Genomic DNA, 20105 nt, shown 5'->3' with positions numbered 1-20105 from the left:
TTTTCCTTCTGAAGATTAAGAGAATCAAGGCAACAGTAGATTTCCAACACTATCCTGAGAAGATTATTTGAACAGCTTTCTGTTACTATGTAAATCCAGGGTAAAACTCAGCATATATTCACTTCTAATTCACAACCTCCAAAAGAAAATGGGTATTTGTGTTTAAGAGGCATCGGATGAGGTGCTATGAGATATGGTTTAGTAGCTTAGTGGGTAGTAATGGTGATAGGGGAACGGTTGGAATATATGATCTTGTAGGTCCTTTCCAACCTTGTGATTCTATGATTGTTTCCTACAACAGCTGTGTCAAGTACTATCTGGGACAAATTGTGGTAGGGATAATTTTAAAAAGATATTCACAACTCTTCCAGTGAGAGACCTATTCCTTGTTTCTGTATTGTCTGGACAGGCACAATCTATGTTACACTCTAAACACTGAGTTTAGAATTGAACAGTGATAGCTTCCAATTAGACTTGAATGCCAAGAGCAGCCACATCCTTTCATCCAAGGAGCAGACTGTCCACAGGGAGTACAAGAAACAACTTGTCCTGAACTGACTCATTTTCTTCAGATTGAGATAAGATCACTAGAATTTTTCACAATGGCTGTGGCCAAACAAATTAACTATACGTGGTAAAATGTGGAGGATCTTTTGGCCATGTTACAGCTTCTTGTTAGGACTAGGAAGGTCATGAGTTCTTTGACTCAGAGGGCGATCTGAAGTAATATTTTTGTTTTGTGACAAATTTAAAAAGAGAGGACAGAACAATATTTTTACCTAAAAGTAAGTATTTGGTTTTCTTTTGATTATCTTTTTTTTTCTTCTTTTCTTGCTTTTCTCTTTTTTTTTTTCCTTTCTTTCCTTTTCCTGTGTGTGTGTTTGTTTTTTAATTTTCAGCTTAGTCCTGTTTTGAAACTGTTTCAAATTTTATTTTGGACAATAACACTAAGAAAATATGTTGACCTTTTGAAATTGAAACATTTCACTAAAATTATCCATAGACAAGTTGTTGAAATTTTCAAATTAGTTTTTCTTTTGTTTTCAAATGAAACTATTTTGTGACTGTAGAAATAGCTTTGACTGCTTCCTCTTAAGCTATATTTTCTAGTAAAGGCAGACTTCCTTAAACACTTTTCCTCAGCTCAAAGAACCATGATTGCTGATGGCCAAAGTAGCACTGATGTGCTATCTCTGTTCAGACCTCTTTAGTCTCAAGGATCTCAATCGTACTTAATGGGGGGAGGTGAAAGTCTGAAAAGTCAAAAATCACTGACAGACAATGCAGATGTGAAAATAGACCTAGCAAATATATCCTTGGCCATAACACATACATGGATGTCTCTAATGTAACAGCCCCAGTTCACATCTTGCCTTATGAAGCTCAGAATGTCTGTGGTGAGACTCAGAATTAAGTATTTTCCACTGCAAAAAATTATTTGTCTGATTTTGCTAAATAAAATCACATACACCTGAAGAAGATTGTACACACCTGAGATAGTTTTTTCATTCCCTAAAATCGTGGAGTGAACACGGACCTGGGTGATACATTTCCCTCTTGGAATTAGGCCCTTTCATACTACAGGAAGTTCCAGAATCCACAGTGAATAAACAAGTCACCTCCTGCAATTCCTTTTAGCTAGTGAAAAAGAGTCAAGAGTGCCTGGACACCCTGAACTAGTGTTCGGATTGGGTTAAATTCAGTGTTCTGGTCCTCATTTGCAGAGTAATCTCAGCCAGTATGGTCATGACCTCCAGCAAGAGCTGTGTTATACTGGAACAATGGATCTGTCAGCCTCCTGAGTGAGAAGGGTGTGTGTGAAGGACAAAGGTTTTTCAGCAGCTGGCTAGTGAGTCTGGAGCTCTTGCCTGGAAGGGATCAGGATGATTAAAAAACTCAGCACCTTCCAAGCAAAATGGAAAATCCACTTCTTCGCTTTGGTCCTCCCAAACGTGAAAAAAAATAAATCAGTCAGTCCCAGTCCCAGTCAGAAGAAACATTACTGTCAGGAAGAAAATGGCTACGCCATATCCATATAATTTTTATAATTTGGAGATCTACCACTGTGCTACGAAGGCAGGTACCAGTTAGATGGATTTGGAGAAAAACTGCAAAAGTGTTCAAGAAGTTTTCTTGTGTAACACTCATCTTCTTCCAGTCCTTCATTGTTCTAGTTGTACATTCTGTTTCTCTCCAGGCCTGATCAGATGTGAGCTAAACAGGCCAGCAGCTCATTGCATGTGAGAGGGACCTCCAGGAGTTGGTGCATCATGTTTATGAAATGCTAGCACCGCTGTTCCTCTATTGCTAAGTCTTAACTGAGTTTTTCTGAGCTGATAGTCTCAAGTTATAATACCACCCTCAAAGTTCACAGTTTGAAATGCTCCAGATATGTCTCTTACCTCTGGATATTTGTGCACTCCAGCTGATAATTTCTGCTTTTATTTATGCGTCAGACATGACTGTTTTGTTCACTTTGCTGGATGCTATTTTCAATATTGGTGCTTAATAGTTTACTTTTCAGTGGCTGTTTCAAAGCATAACACCTCTACGAACTAGCCTGTCTAATCTGCCTTACTTAAATGTTTGTTTGTCTGGTAGGGGCTATGCAATCCTATACGTGGTCACTCACCTACACAGTGACAACAGCTGCTGGGTCTCCAGCTGAAAATTCCCAACAGCTGCCCTGCATGAGAAGTCCACATGTACCATCATCATCTGTCACACATCGGATACCTGTTTATCCCCACAGAGAAGAACATGGGTGAGTGTCTTGTCTGTTTTGTGTGGTTTTCGGGTTGAACCTAAGCTTATGTTTTTTTTGAAAATGCAGTGAAATCCGTTTCTTGATGTAGTAAGTCCGTACTGCAAAGATTCTGGTATCATTATTCTTTGGCTGTTGTTTTTACTGTATGGTTATTAAGGATTGGATTTATCATCTTACCAAATCCTTTCTAGACTTCAAAACTCAGTAGGCCTAGTGAACACTTGATAAAAGGGAAGGCTTAGGTAGCTTTCTTCCTATCTCTGATTCCTTCTTTTGCATGCCATGTTTTATCTCAAAGGCTATACATGTCCAAAGAACTAACCTCCCATACCATGTCTCAGAGATGACTCTCCTCTTCTGCTCAGTACATCTGAGACTACATCTGGAGCATTAGATCCAGTTCTCAGCTCCCCTCTATTCTCATTTAGAAAACAGATACGGATTCTTCTCAGTGGTATCCAGTGGCAGCACAAGAGGCAATGGGCACAAACTGAAATAGAAGAAATTCTGTTTAAACTTAAAAAAAAATACAACAAAAAACTTGTTTCACTTCAAGTGTGATCAAACAGTGGAACAAGTCATATGAAGAGGCTAAGGAGTCTCCATCCTTGCTGATGTTCAGAACTCACATGCGTACAGTCCTTGGCTGTGCAGACTTGTGCAGAGAGCATACTCTACACAATCTCCAGGGGTCCCTTCTGACCTCAGTGATTAGAAGATTCTATGACAGCTGTTAGGCCTGCAAATAAAAAAATTCTAGCTAAAGTATGGAAAAATAGCCACATTTTCAACATAATATCCTAATCTCATCTCCATCACCAAAATTTGCTCAAAGCACACAATTAAACTAGTTACTACAGAAATTTCTTTAATGTTATTTGATCTTGGTAAACTTAAGAAAATCAGATAAAGTCTCTGCTCTTTTCACAACACTTCTGTCACTTGAGTGAAAGTGTAACTCATAGATGTCCATAAATAAAGATAAACAATCAGAAATTAATCAGTTTAAAAGTACCTTGGGAATACAGCAAGTTTAGCAAGAGCCCAGATGCTGACATAAAACAAGAAGTTCAGAAAATGTCACTGATTTTCTCAGTCTGATTGCATACTCACTATATTTGCAGAAGTGCAGAAGTGTGGAAGATTGCATAGTGTTTGTAAGGATAGTAGTAGATCAATTTGAATGCTGTCTTCTTCCCTCATGGATGTAAGAAGGTTTGGATTTATGTCTGAATGTCAGTGCTATTACCCCTCCTAGAAAAACCCTGGATATTGAGCAATGTGATTGCTTGGTGGAATTGGAAATAGAGTAGCAGGGAGGTTTGGGAGCTAACAGGATACAAGAATTGGAAGAGACCATGGAACAGAAGTGAATATAGCTATAAATCCACGTATACACATCAGAATTCATTGTTACTAAAGAAACCTCTTGCCTCTGGAAGATGATTTGGGGAAACAGTTTTATCTGAGTGAATTAGCTTTTCTGAAAGGAACAAAGACATCTGTTATGTGACTTCTTTTGGCATTTGGTTTTATATGGGACATGTGTGTAGAAAAAATTTGGTGATTTTAGTGGTATCAGAACGTTTCAGTGATATCTGCCTGCTCATCTGGAACTGAACTTGTAAGCATAGCAGTAAGACCTCTTTGTCAATCAATGCTCATGTGGCATCTATCACAAAGATTTCCTGATCTTATTCACTCTCTATATAGTAGTACTATGAAGTTTTTCCGAATCATTACATTGATACATCAGTTTTTATGCTTCAAGTCTAATGCAACATGCTAGTAGAACCATGTTTCTGTATAAATGTCTGCACAGAAATCCATTAATGACCTTGCCCACGGTGTTTTGAAGCCCAAGATTCAAGTTCTTTTAGAAAATACTGATTGAAAGAGAGCTTGTTTAAAGAACCATATCTTCAGATATGAGGAGAAAAAGATAAGAATACAGGAGACCTTATATGCAAGATTCAAACAGTTGGCTGCCCTGGAAAGAAGCAGAGAGAGATCAAAGTCTGCACTGAGATTTCAAGGTTTTTGGAGAACAAACAAATAGAGTGAACAGCTGTTCACTCAAAGGCTGAGCCTCACACCCATGCAGAGAGGCAGGCAGAGAGCATAAGCTGTATGCTGACCACTTCCCTGTTGCAAGTGAATTTCACAGAAAATGCAGATTCTTAACCACCCAGCATACCTGAGAATATTCCAACAGCCATTCCACTGGGGTTACTTCCAATTTTGCACACTAAAGATCATCTCCTCTGTGAAATATAAAGCCTCCAGAGCATCTTGAGATAGAAAGAGAATACCTAAAAGATCAGAGCAATTCATACAGAGGTATTCCTCAAAGTGAAGATGTTTTAAGAACTGAGGACTTGGAACAATGTAAAGCCCTCCTAGCTCCCAAGAAAGATAAATACAGACTGCTGAACTGATTTATACAAATATTTTTTTCTGTGTTTTTGGCTGGTTATAGAGGATATAATATAAAATCAATGATCAAAACTTCTCCCTGCAAAATAAATGCAAATAATTAAGCCAACTGCATATTAACAGCCAAGAAGAAAGGGCTAAATGATCTCTTCTCCTTTATTTAAAAACAAACAAACAAAAATTTACAGCAACCAATACTAGTGTAGATTTGTGGAACTGAAGAAAAGCACAATTTTCATAACCACTGTAACTCATTCCAGTAAATCTTCAGTGGTACTCTCCACAGTATATGATATCTGGACAGTAAACAGATCTATAGTATTAATAGAAAAAAAAATCTTCACACCTAGTTGGAATGTTCCTTGTTCTGTTTTGTGTCCATTGCTTCTTACCCCATGACTGTACACCTTCTAGATGAGTCTGGCTCAATCTGCACTGTACCCTCCTGATAGATAGTTGAAGATCATTCCTTTGCCTCTCTTTTTAAGACTGGGTAAACCAAGTTCTCTTCTTGTAAATAATGTGCTCCAGTCCCCTATCTGTTTTGATGGCTTCCACTAGTCTCACTTCAATGTGTCATGTCCTTTTCATAGCTGAGAAACTAAAACAGGACTCAGTACTTCCGATAAGGTCCCTTAAGTGCTAAACACAAGGGAATAATCATTTTTAGACCTGCTGTTTATGCTCCTGCTAATACAGTAAGGTAGTTAGTTGGTCCTCTTCGTTGCCAAGGCACAGTGGTGATTCATGTTCAACTTTTTGGCTACTAGAACTTGCAGGCAATTTTCAGTAAAGCCAATTTCTTTCTAAATGGTCCTAACCTACACCACTGCAGGAGTAATGCAGGATATTCCAGTATTCCCTGTATTGTACAAATGATCAACTAAATATTTTTTCATGGATCATATTCATATCTGCTAAACTCTACAGTTGCTGCCACTTTCTATCTGGACTTCCGCTAAGACACCCCATCTTCTGAGTTTCTGAGTTTCCACTACTCAGTGACCACTGATGAAGTTCAGAAGTGACTGTATGAGGTGGTACTTGGCAGAATTTTTTTATTATTAATTTCCAGGCACACTTTCTTCTGAGAGAGATGCAGGGTTTCTTAGCCAAGTACTCTCAGATAGGCAGGAAAATACCACTACTGAAGGAGTATATTAATCTCCTCACATCCTTCAGCACTGCCTCCTGAAGTTGAATAGAGAAAGAAAAAGATTCCTAAACCAAAAATAGAGGATAGCAATTAAGATAAGAAATATTATCACTCCAAATTCAAGTGAATTAAAGTGTGTATTTTAGCAAAAAAAAAAAAAAAAAAAAACAATGAGTTTTGAATGAAGAAGACAAGGTCAGTATCTTCCAGACTTGGCTTTAGATGGGAATCCAAGGGCCCTCTAGACTATAGGAGAGACCAGCTGGATGAATCTCCTCTTGAACCAGAGAAAGCTGCACTGTGAAATGTCAGGCATATGAGACTGCCAAAAATATCTGTTGTGGATTTTGCTTCCCAGTCAATTGTGTTGAAGGAATTAACACACAAGATGTCTGCCTACTGTTATATGGAACAGCTCCATGACACAGTCATTTCTCTCTGTCCCAGCTCTCCACAGAGAGCCTATCAAAATCCTACCTTATGAACATTTGCTTGTCTGAGTTAGATTATGGAAACCACTCTTGTATACAGCTAAACACAAGTGAATATAAGAGTGAGAGCTAAATATTCAACAGTAAATACAGACACAGGAGCTTATGTCTAGAAAATATTTTTAGAGAGGGCATTCAGCTCTCATTGTGAAGCCTTTTGGTTTGCCTGGTCTAAAACTTGACATGGTACCCGTAGAACACCATTATAAAATCAAAAGAATAACAAAGGTGTTTAAACTTTACCCAATGTAACAATGACATTGAACTTTACAGGAAAAAAAAAGCCGAAATCCATGCAAATAACTTTCTTCTATCTCCCACAACGACTTGGCTGCCCCTTTTTTTGTTGTTGTTTATTGCCATTTCATTTTGATCTAGAATATGTTTTAAGGGCCTTTAAACTTCTGTGCTGAATTTGTATCAGATGTTCACATGGCTACACAAAGATGTAGAGGATGCAGAAAATGTAAATTCATCTTCTGCTAATGAACGATGCACATAATGGTGATCTACAAGCACTGACCTTGCAGTTTCTTATAGCTAAGTAAATTGCTCTCTCCTTTACCCTGGGCTGTTCCAAGACGAGTATTTGAAATGATAAAAGTGGGCAGGTTCTCCAACCTCAAATGCATCCTGTCCTCTAGTCAGCTGCACTAAAGCTGTTTGTTATATGCTTCAGATGCAAATGAACACATCTCTCTCCTTCCCCAAGAAAAGGAACTTGGGGCTGCAGTGCAAAGAGATGGCTGAACTCCACAGTGCAGTTCCTTAAGTCAAATATTACCACACGAGCTCAGAAACATGGCAGTGGGATAATAATAAAAGGGAGAAAGTGCACAAATGAGCCTGCAGCGTAAAACTTGTCACAGAAACATCCTGACTCTCAATTTGCTGTTGTATTGAACACCTTGCTAAGTGGCAGCTGCTTCCCAGCTGATCTCAGAAATACACACACACACACGTATATGTAAAGGTTATTTTAGAAATCATTCTGGTATGCAAAAAAGTGCTACTGCATGTCACATGGAAGTTACAGAATTATTAGTGGGAATATAAAGATTATACCTACTAAATAGTGTTTTTAATTGAATTTTAGATACACAGGAAGTTACAACTACGGTAGCTACAGCAATCAGCACCCCCATCCAATGCAGAGTCAATATCCATCTTTACCACATGATACTGCTATTTCTGGACCACTTCATTACTCCACTTACCACAGAAGCTCTTCACAGGTAAGTTGGAATAATTTCTTGAAAATGCCTGTTACAACATTTTAAGTAAAGTCGTACTTGTAAATTTCTTATCAGCATACAAGCTCTTTGAATTATTTCTAGTCATTGATAATCACTTTTTTTGTTTGTTTCTTTTCTTGGCATCTTTTCATTCTGGTGGAGATTCTTTTATCAGAAATAATTTTGACTTATGAACTTAGAGTACTAAACTCCAAAATCAAGCAGTCTGTATCATATGAAGTGCTTATGTGTTAAGGAGTATCTGAAACCAACAGCTAATATAATTAATTGTCTGTTTCTTAGGCATTGTGAACAGGAAGTGATTCCTAACAATAAAAGTGTTTTAATACGATTGAAAGAAGATACAGAGACCACAGTGAATTCTTCTGGTGTCTCCGCTCTTGAGAATAAATATGGTTAGGAGTTTGCAAAAAAACTGTGAGCTCTGTATATAGTTTGAATAACTTTGGGGCACCATTCCAAAGAGGTTCTATCTAATGTGTGTGCTTTGGTCTCCTACCATAAGCTAAGGAATTAAGTCAGTAATTATTTCAGTTCACAAAACAGCCAGTGGGAAACAGCATATAATAAGCATGAAGATGATACTTGGCAGCAGTTCAAAAGTAGTGCCACTATAGGAAGGCTTTAGTATACTATGCAACTGGTGTATAGGTCTGTCCTCTGTTGGAAGATCTATAGGGTGCAACTACAAGCAGGAGGTGATGTCTTTGGGGTATTCCACACACACAGAGCCTTTTATGCTTCATCTGGTAGAAATTTATGTAAGTGTAGTAGGGACCACCATGTTTAACACAGACTAGTTGCAAAGATATGAATTTGGCAGAGCTTTGGACTAGAAAACATTAAACATGCATCTCATTCTGGTCTTTGACATTGGTCTACCAGATGATCTCAAGAAATAATTCCTTCTTTATGCCTTATTTTTCCAGTCTTTAAGATAAGAATAATGGTATTAATCTCCTTTTTAAAGCTTTTTGAGATCAGCTAGGAAGATTGTCCTATGAAAACCCAGTATGCTCATTTGGACTAGCTCAACAATGGCTCTCTAGCTGATGGAAGCAATAGTTCTACAACTTCTCACCCATTTGTGTAGCAGCTGGTCCACCAAAGAGAATACATCAGGTGTGAGGATTTAACTAGTTGTTGTATCTTTAATGGAAACAGTGAATAAATGTTTAAGTACAATGTACTCTGATAGTTTTGTATATATTGTTTTTTCACAGGACATATCCTGTTATCTGAAGGTTTTTTCCAGGGTACATTACTTTTTGACTTAAATTCACTCATGAACTTTCTTTACTCTCTTATCCTTTACTGGAGAAAACCTACATAAGTGGTAGTTCTGAAATGACCTCTCAGGCAATGAATCTGTAGGTAAAATAGAGAATTAGACTTTTATTGTTTAAAAATGTTATCACCCTTACAAGGAGTTTCTTTCATACCGTCTGTCTGACACTGACACACACTGTCTGACACACAGACAGCACAAGTTAAGCAAGAAATAAATTAAGCAAAGCAAGATCAATACATGTGTAGTTTTCTCTTGTCCTGGTTAATATGCCGTATAGAGATAGCAACATACATTAAAATCACTTTTTTTTTTTTTTCATTCTGTAATAAGCTGGCTCTACAAGTGCAGATGTCTGATAATTTTTTCCTCTCTGACTAGCCCTTGAATTGTCCTGGATGCACATGAAGAACAGTTATCCTTTAATGATTACATCTGAGAACAACATTATTTCTACTTGTATTTAACATGCTCTTTCTCACGCCGCTTGTAAACTGAGATGCACTCTCATAGCAGGATAAGGTTAACAAAACGCTATAAATGTGCTCATTCTTTGTTGAAAGATATAAACTGAAAAAAAACTTTCAAAGAATATTAAACAATCTTACTTTTTTTTAACTAAATGAGGTTCTGTAAAATGCTTTTCCTGGTAAGAAATGCTTTCATAGTTACTTTTAGCCAGAAGTATATAAATGAAAAATGCTGTTGCCCACAAAGCCTAAAAGAGTGTTATGGAACTACATTTCTTCTAGTGGACTTTTTTCTAAGTAGAACCAGGGGTTGCAGTAGGACTCATGAATCCTACTGCAAAATCAAAATACAGGAATCCAAATTTGCAGTGAATATGTAAACAGCTGCCACTGTACTGAAACCCAAAGAGATGAAATGTGTATTGCTGTGGTAATATAATCAGTCTAGAAGCGGAGGCATTGACCATCTCTCTTCAAAAGAATTCTTTGTTATAATTTACATTCAGTTCAAATATAGAACTCTGTCTCAGCTTTAGCTCTTTAGGATAGTGTCAACAGATTAATTCCCAAGAAAAAAATCTGTGTGGGGGGTAAGTTCTCCTCTGCAAACATAGAATCAGAGAGAGCCCTTGTCCTAGACAAGGCTCTGAGTTGAAACAGACAAGATGTAATAGAGGTGGCTTTTAGGCTGCTGCTATAAATTACTTCTTTGGTTGGAAGAACACCATGTCTATCCAACCTTTTTCTGTGGAAGAGTGCAATGTAATCCAGGTTTTATCAGGTCACTTATTTTAGGGCTATTTTCCAGCCCAAAGCAATATTCATAAAGAAAGAGTTATGTTTGACTTTTTTGTTTGTTCCTTTCATATAACTTTAAGATGGATCATTTCACATATAAGATTTACAGACAACCACCAAAACAAGTGGCATTAGAGCAAACGAGATGGAGGGAATAGAATTCTTCTGAGGGAAGTGGCGAGTACTGAACATAAGGGAGGAGAGAAGGAAGTGAGTGACCCTTTAAACTGGAATTGTCAACATGTAGCATATTGATCTTGGCTTCACATACAGAGTTATATGATAATTGCATTGTGTAAATTTCAGGATACCTGCTATTTTTTGTCAGTGGAATCCTTACAGTGGGGCTGTGCTGGGGAAGAAGTCAGACAACTGTAGATCTTGTACTACATACAGCTCTTGGAGAGTATAGGTGGCAGTCCTAAAACATGCCTATCCTACCTGAAAAGCATTTGGTCCATGTTAGTGAGAGACTCCTGGATAATTTGAATCCACTAGTGTTGAAGGAAATGAAACAATGATATTTGATAAAGCTGATACAGCTGAGGCACCGTGCACCACCCTCTCCCACAACTGATTGGTTAAAGCTCATGAGGATACTGTTATCTCTCACCTCTGAAACAGTCCTGGAGCTTACCTTGGCTCACAGAGCAATGTGACGTGTCCTTAAGATAAATGCAGGTTTTATTATGTAGCTCTCAGACAGATAAATGACTCGCAGGTGGACAAGAAAGCAGAACAGTGGAGATGACCTGTATAAAAACATTAGAGGGAAATAAATGTTCTGATGTAGTAATTTCTGCAGCTACTAACCCAGCAGGAACCTAAAAATGGCTCCTTCTGGCAATGCAGGCTGACTAATTCCCACTGCTGGCTAAGAGTCTTTTTGTTGACAGGGACAGTCTGTTCAAACCTTGGTCTTAATCCGAATTTTTTTTTTTTTTCTTTCATCAGCATCTGCGATTAGTTCTCAGAACAGTTGTTTCCTTGTAACTCCAGGCCTGATTGCTCATTTCTTGACTTGGCTTACTGGCCGAGAGCCAGGTACACAAATAAAAAAATGATCTACGAATTGAATTGGTACTACCTAGTTCTCTATGCAACAGTGCTGAAGTGAATACAATCACATAATGTAAACTCCATCATTATTTAGGAGGCTGTGCAATGTGTGTGCATAAACAGAACTATACTGACTTTATGTTTTGTTACGTTCGCTTGCCTCGGATTTTAGGTGAACCAGATACCAGGGTAGAAAAATAGATGAGTTTGTCTAAAAGCCTTTGAGTGTTCCTATGAACCTCTGTCAAGTGTAGCAGAGAGGTACCCGCTTCAGAGGTAACCCCTTCACAATGCCACCATCTAATCCGCTTCCACAATCTGCATTTGGATGGCTTTTGATCACAGCTTTTGTCTGCAGATTTCACCCTGACTGAACAGGATTTGATCCTTTCAAGCTATGCATAAATATTGTAATTCATATAATTCCACCTCTTCCTTAGACATAAATTAATTAGCGCTGCAGTAATTTTTCTTTGTAATTCACAAGGATAACACTCTTAGTAGGAAAAGTAATGAATGAGAGAAATCTGCAGCAGGATGTTTTTATATTTTAATATACCTAGTAACATGTAAAAATGCCTGTCATACGGATGTGCATCACTGTAAATGCAGTGCAATACACAGCAAAAAATACGGTATCTATGTTAGTACCCTAATGCATGGCTATTGTGAATCATACTGTAGGTCCATTTATCCAGGTCCTATACCCAGCTATGGCCAGAAGCAAGTATGTAAAGGAAAATGAATAGTGAAAGGATAGGTAGAGAGTGCTCCTTTTACCAGCATAGCCACACTGTGCTTGGTAAGAGCTGACTTAGGGATGTCCTGAGTAGGAAGTGGCAGCTGGACTGTTTTATTTTCTAGCAACTTATCCTACATTAAACTCTTAGAGCTTTTTTTTTTTGTACTTAGGGATTCTTAACAATGGGCTGTATGAGCATGTAATATGCTATTAATTTTAAACCTGCTATCTCAGAATTGCATTGGATTGCCTATATTTTGGGGAAGGATGAGAAATAGGCAATACTCATTCTCTCTTTATTTGCTCCTACCATTAGAGATGTTATAGATCTCCATCATTCCTCCCACTTCCTTCCTCCATCTGTTTTCCAGACTTAGGAGTTATCTGCATAGATTCTCCCATGGAGGATGCTCTGCACGTAGGAATTATGCAAGGACAGCATGTGGAGGAGGAAAAGGGAAAAGTTCTTGTCTATCCAGCACATAAACAGTATAAGCTCATGACTATACCAATGCAATCAGAATGATGAACCCTCCACCATTCTGTCATCTGATACCGAGTAATGACAGAAAGAAAAAAAATTTGTCCAAATCCTACCCATGCAACAAGAATTATTGTTCCTAACTCTACAGTTTCATAACAGTCTTGAGATTATTAAAATGTAGTTGAAGTAATTATGTATTGAATACAACAGGGAACATGTCTAATTTTTAAATAATAACAAATGATGTTTTCATGAGGCTCCAAATGCCTCTCCCAAAAGTACCAAGGTCATTTAGAGTGTCTTGAAAACCCCACCTATTTGACACACCGAGATTTACTAAGCTTCATTTTGTGGAACAAAGGATTGAATACAGCGTTATAAAGATCAAATTGATCAACAGTTCCAGTGCTGATATTTTTTACGAAATCTTCATAAAGTTAATTTATAGCCAGCCCTTCACAATAGCTATCATTCCTGGTATGAGTTATTTGCAAATCTTAAAGTAGTGGCTGACACAGAATACTCACTTACAGCATTCTGCAAAAACGTGAGCGAATGCACTGTAAAGTCAGAGCCACATTCATAAGGAAAATATTTTGCTGTTTGGACAGAGACACCTTTCACCTCTATGCATAATCAGTCAGTGAGCTGAGGACATGAATAAGGAGATTATTCTCGATCCCCACACTTTAGGAATTCAATCTTCACTTCTTGGTAGGACATATTTAACATAGTATTTTCTAAAATAATAATAAAAGACATTGAATTAATTTTTCATTCTTGGGCAAGGCCTTAACAATAATCTTCTTAAAGCGTCCCAGACTTAAATGGCTTCTTGTCTAGGTCTGAGGCAGCAGTTGCAGCAAGTGTGAGTTAGCCCAGAAAATGGTAATTTCCTGTCAAGGGCCCTCCAACAAATGTCGCTTTTATATCTGGCAAAGATCACTAGGCCCCAGTGTTTTGAGTTCAGCGTGCTTAAGCACTCTTCATTAAACCGGATGTAGAGTGTGAAAGGTGATTCAGGCAGCATGGGCAGGCATCCGCCCAGATGGCGATGCTTTGGACACTCCAACAAGGCTGAATAGATGCTTCATTGGGTGAGTTAATAGTCAGGCAGGGGCCAATGAGTACTTTAAAAATATTGTCTTTCAATAGTCTCTTCACTGTAGGGAAAAAGAAGTCACTGACTCATTTGCGATTAGCTGACCTACCATTACAAAACTTTCCGTCTTGCATTCAGTCATAACAGAATTTATTGTAAAATACTAGATATTTAGAGTCCATGTTATTTTCAAGCAATTATTCCTTTTACATTCATGACACATTCATAAACACAGCTGCATCGGGTGAGCCTGATGAGGGGGAAAAGCAGAGCACTGTATCCTGTCGCCTTACGCACAGCCATTAGCTCTGCCTTCTAGAAGCCTCAGCATGGTCTCTTGACTGCAAATAGGAAGGGGATTATCTTTCCTTTCAGTGCATCCTGAAGTTCATTCTAGGAGCCAAGCTTTCAATCCCAAAACAGCACAGTTTTTGTGTGTCCAAACTACCTAGAAGACATTAGGTTGCTTCCCCACATAAAGTCACACTCTACAGAATATAAGCCCCAGTAAATATAAGCAGTAAATGTAAGCCCCAGCTGAAGCTGGGGCATATTTAAGATGGTATGAAAGCAAGTAATTCCTCTATTCTGAAAGCCACAACATCAATGGAAAATTGCACCAAGGCAGAAGAGCAAAGCATTCTGTTATGGTTAACAGAGCAAATCAGTCATTGCATTGGGAAGAGATGAGAGAATCGTTTAAGTGCTATGGAATAAGTATAGATTAATCTCTTTCTATATATACTACTTAATACAAAAATTCAGTGATTTGAGGTATAGATCAATGGGTAAGAAAAGCAAAGATCAGTGCAATTGTTTTCAAGTAAAACACTACTGAAGACAAAGCTTGGCCCACATCTTGCACCTCCACAGATGACATTCAGAAAAGAATAAATTTATTATTTTGTATGGTATATTTTGTTGTGGGTGTTTTTTGTTTTTCCCTCCCTCCCCCCAGTAATAGATCCTGGTCTTGGCTCCTACCATCTACCATCTCAAATCATTTTGTACACAGTTGAACATTTGCCAGCATATGAGATCTGCCAGGAAGAACATCATGTGGAGTCAACAGATATGAAAAAGGGACTTCTATTTAACACTGGTCAAGCCCATACACCAATATAACCTAATAACTAACGGGCTTCAGGAGGAAGGAAAGAGCCATCTTCTAAAGATCACTCCTCTGTTGTTCTCAATATTTAGGCTTCACAATTCGAGGTTTGATAAACTCTCCTGGAGGCTGCAGACAGAACGCAGATGACTCACTGTTATTAGATGCCTGACTTTTTGACAGCTAAAGTTAGGTGAGACGAATCGGACTCTGAAGCTATAGCATATCACGTGACAAATTGTTCTCTCCGAATTTGTTATGGCAGAAGTTTTGCTCATCAAGATGTTCAGATGAAGGTGGTCAGCAGGCACAAGCGTGACAGTGACTTCAACATAATGCCTGTTCATGTCTGCATTCTAAATCCATCAACTCTTTTTCCAGGAGAGAAAATACGAAAATTATTCAACTTTTTCTGGAACCTCTTATGTTTACTCAGAATATTCGCAGGTTGATTGTTTCTTGACAGTGTCCTGTCTTTATCGTATTGAGTTAAAAAGAGAACCATGATGCTAAATTCAAATCTCCTTATGTAAAACCACAAAGCTTGTGTTTCATTATTGCTGGGTACTGGCAAGTCTTATCTCATGCAGAAGGTTCTAAAACCCCAAGTCTGAAAACTGATTCTTCTGGAAGGGAATATAAAGCTTTCTGCAGTCAGTGCCTAAGCTCTGTCGAATTTTTCTACTGAAAAGCTCAGTGGGTTGAAGATGGAAATTTAGATGATCTTGTACGGACATGTTGACAGTGTTGCCAATACAGCTTATTCTGATAGTTGTATTAGCAGTTCTAGTTGTAGTTTTGACATTCCAATATGGTGCTGCCATTTACAAGCCTCTAGCTGATTGCATAGGTGATGTGCTGTATATGCTAAATAATGCAGTGTACAACTTTGATTTCTTCCCTCTCATCTGCTAACTGGTGTCTCTGCAGGACACAGTGGAATATGCTAAATCGCAAACTGCAGTATATTGCTCAGAAATAGTCTTCTCTTTCTCCTACTTAATTAGGAGTGGCCAGCATGTGGCTTTTGAGCTGTTCAAATACATTTGCCAAGGCAGGGCTGCTTTCTTGGCTGTGGTCTGAAGGGAGTCAGCAGAAACTCCTCATGGAGACACTGCTGTAATTGCCTTGGGGACCCACACATGCAACTAATTAATGCCACCCGCATCCGGCAGTGGAGTAATGTAATGAGGCCTCTTGGGAATCACTGCCATCTCCCTCTGTTGAACAACTCCAGCAGCTCTTCCCACAGCCACCCTAAATATGGGGAAGTAGTTTTACATTCCCCAGCTGTACGAAGCTTTAGAATGTATTTAGCAAGTTTTCTAAGAGTCAGATGCAGGAGAGGTGGCAGTCCTACTCTGGTGAGTACAGTGTAATAAGGAAATGTCACAGTTTCAAACAATCCAGTATAATGAAACTTAAAATTACAATACTTTCTGTCTAAAAGATACAGCCCTATGTATGTGGATCCATTCACCCCAGTTCTGCCACACTCACTGTGTCCATCTGGGGCGACTAGAAACCATCTTGCCTAGCAGGTGTAAAAAGTAGAAGATGTGAAGATACACAGCTGGTCAAAGGGAACAGGGATCCTCACCATCTCTGCAGTGCAGATAGATAACATGAGGGTAAAGCGGTGAAAGCTATTTCTTAAGCAGAGCACACAGATGATTCACTCTTTTTCAGACAGGCAGTAAATAAATACACATTAAGCAAACACTTATAAGCAGAGTTTTCTTGTTTTCTTCCTCTTGGTTGAGCAGCCTGTGACTACAGGGAGCAAATGCTGTTCTCTGTTTTCTTGCTTATCCTTATCCTCAGCACATCTTCTCCTTAGTGGGAGGCATTTGTCAAACTTCTTTGGTGTCTAGTTTCCAACTGTCACCGCGAACAGCTGGGAAATAGAGAGATTCTTCTTCTGCGTGTCTCTTTTTGTAAGTTCTCCAATTAGCTGCCCACTCTGAGGCCAGACCATAATACTCTTCTCCAGAAACTGGCAGTGTGGCTTGTGAACATTTGAAAGGGAAGGCACCTTTCCAGTAATAAAGATACTTTTGCTCTCCTCCCTCAAAAGCTATTTGAATGACTGGGACTCAGAACAATTACTGCTGGTTTTTTGTTTTCTTTTTTTGTTTTGTTTTGTTTTTACTGAATAGCAACTTTCTCAGTTGTGAGGAAAATATTAGACAAATTCAATTTATTTCTCTGCCGCCAGAAATACCTGCCAGTAGCTAGCTCTTCAGTATTTAAGCTATAGAATCATTGTACGGTTAGGCTTGGAAGGGACCGTTAAGATCATGTAGTTCCAATCTCCTTGCTATAGGCAGGGACGCCCCCCTCCAGACCTGGTTGCTCAAAGCCCATCCAGACTGACCCTGAATATTTCCAGGGAGGGGGAAATGTTGTGACTCCATTGCAAGACTCCCTCTCATACTTTGGTTTGACTTCGGGCACTTTCTGTAGGATATTCTACCTTCAGTATCGTAAAGGTTTTGGAGGGCTGCTCGATCATACAATTTTGTTTATGCTAAACAAGGATATGTGATACCACCAGCCCTTACTTTAAAATTAAGTACGTGATAAACAATTCTTCATTTTTCTCCTTTGTTGTAGTACCCTTTCAACAGCCCAACATCAAGAATGGAGCCCTGTTTGATGAGCAGTACTCCAAGGCTGCATCCCACACCAGTGACTCCTCGCTGGCCGGAGATGCCGGCTGCGAACTCCTGCTACACGAGCCCACCCATGCACTCCACAAGATACGGCAATTCTAGTGACATGTACACCCCTTTGACTACGCGCAGAAATTCTGAATATGAGCACATGCAACACTTTCCCGGCTTCGCCTACATCAATGGGGAAGCCACCACAGGTTGGGCTAAATGAAAATGAAAATGACTGGTAGTGAAGCCCGTATACTTAAAAGAGTTATACAAACTTGATATTACGTGGGACTTTACGTGGACGTTCCTGAAGGGAGGTGAAGATGGAAAAGATCCTGGGAAGATAAATGTAGTTCATAACGTGGGTGGATTGCAGACCAGTAGGACTAAATGTTCCTGTAGCCGAAAAGCATTTCTGTGCTATGTTAGACATCTTTTTAGGCCAATCTGTGCCTTTTCTAATTCTGGCATGTGGGCCAACCCTGTGTGATGTCAATGTCAGTGAGCCATTCACCCCCCCTCTTATTGACAAACATTAATGAGTCTTACAAACAAAGTACTGGAACGGAATCTATTTATGATTTGTATTAAAGACAGGAAATTCACTCGCAGCGGAACTCTGACATCTGTTCTTCTTTTAAGCTTTCAGTGCATTTCTTAAAAACAATTCTGCCAAGTCATCATTTGTTTGCATCACTTCTTCTACCTGGCTCCTTAAAAGACATGTGTTGTGTAGATTTCAGTTTACAACCTAACTTTGTATATTGATGCACCTTTCTGTTGATCCAGTAACTTTACAAAAGAGAAGAAAACACATGTAGCATTGAATTATACACTGCCTTAATTTGACTATTGTTGTATATGTATTTGTGTTAAGTTTGCACAATCGGAAAAAAAAATCTAACTTCTCTGGTCAGTAATGACAACGTTAAGAATGGACTTGGGGACTGGGAAGATACTGGATTCAGAGCCACATATGTTAAATGTGATGATATGAAGCAATTATGTAAAAAAGACAATGCAAACACGAATATTCATTTGATTACCTATTGACAGATATGAAAATATTCCCTCAATTCCTTCATGTGGTGATAACTTCTACAAAAGCAAAATTCAAAGCTGTGCCTTTGAACTTATTCTGTACTGTGTATGCGTGGAAAAATGTATTGTATTTTGGGGAGAACTTTTCTTAGACATTTTCTGTTGGATATGGATAGCTATTTGTGAGTTTTTGTTAGATTTTATTAACATAGCTTTTTCTTCTGTATTATAAAATGCACCAAGCAACTGTGGTGGACTTATTACCCTATGGGTAAGAAATAAATAAATGGAGATATGACATCAGACATTTTAGCAATTGTTTTGTAAATAAAATCTTTGATAGCACTCAGTCTGATAATAACCACATTTATGCCTAAAATGGACATAAGTGTTTGTACAGTTGTGCAAGATATATAAGGGATTTTCATGCTCAAATAAAGCTCTTGAAATTGAATAGATACCATTTTAATTTACTTACATGCAGAAGCTCAAACCTTCAAAAAATCCTACAAGTGACAATGTGTTTTTTTATCCAGCAAACGACTTGTGAACATGTATAACCAACTGCAAGTGAGCAGTCCTCCACCTGTGCTTCCAGCTACAGGCCACTCCATTCCATTTGCCAGGTGATGACTTTATATTGTTTGGTTTATATCCTGCTACTGTTGCTCACCTAAGTCCGGATATCCGCCCAGGCAGGTAAGATATGCTATTTTATTTTCTTTACCGTAACTTACAACAAACATGTTGCCACTGGAATACTGGAAATGGGAAATTTTGTCTTCCTTAGATGAGCAAATAAAGTGGCAAGATGCTCAGATATTCTGTATTCAACCAGTAAGCTAGTGAGCATTTGGGCTGTAAAGTAACTATGGGAATGAATCAGAAATCTTCAAGAATTGATGGGCAAAGAGTGTTCCAGACAAGGTTTAGCAACTGTTCAGTCTTAAACATTCAGTCAAGGTCCTGGTAGGTTATCAGAAGCATAGCAGGAGCCTATCTCCACCTTTAGGTACCCGATGAAAATCCTAAGTGCCACAGGCCTTTTGAAATTTTCCTCGTGTAACCTGGTGTTATTACCTAATATACATTCACTCTTCACTTTCATTAAGTGAGGGCAGGACAGAAGAGATTGCATCTAGGATCTATTTAATCTCATTCAAGCTACCTTCAGGCAAAACTGTCCACACATGAAGAAGGTAAGTCATGTTGGGAAGATTTAATAGCCTATCTTTAGC

The 20105-nt window shown here is 38.6% G+C and overlaps 1 protein-coding gene across 1 annotated transcript in view; it reads left to right on the top strand.

Moving 5' to 3' along the window:
- Window positions 1–19279, top strand: part of RFX4 (regulatory factor X4) — a 63544-nt gene extending 44265 nt beyond the window's left edge. The window contains exons 16-18 of the mRNA XM_019615312.2: window positions 2602–2764; window positions 7947–8085; window positions 17777–19279. Coding sequence (XP_019470857.2) covers window positions 2602–2764; window positions 7947–8085; window positions 17777–18049 — 575 coding nt within the window. The 3' untranslated portion in view covers window positions 18050–19279. The remainder of the gene's footprint in view (window positions 1–2601; window positions 2765–7946; window positions 8086–17776) is intronic.
- The last annotated feature ends 826 nt before the right edge of the window (window positions 19280–20105 follow it).

Source organism: Meleagris gallopavo, chromosome 1 (genome assembly GCF_905368555.1).
Source record: "Meleagris gallopavo chromosome 1, MGAL_WU_HG_1.1, whole genome shotgun sequence".
Classification (NCBI taxonomy): Eukaryota; Metazoa; Chordata; class Aves; order Galliformes; family Phasianidae; genus Meleagris; species Meleagris gallopavo.
This window is presented reverse-complemented; position numbering and strand designations above follow the sequence as displayed.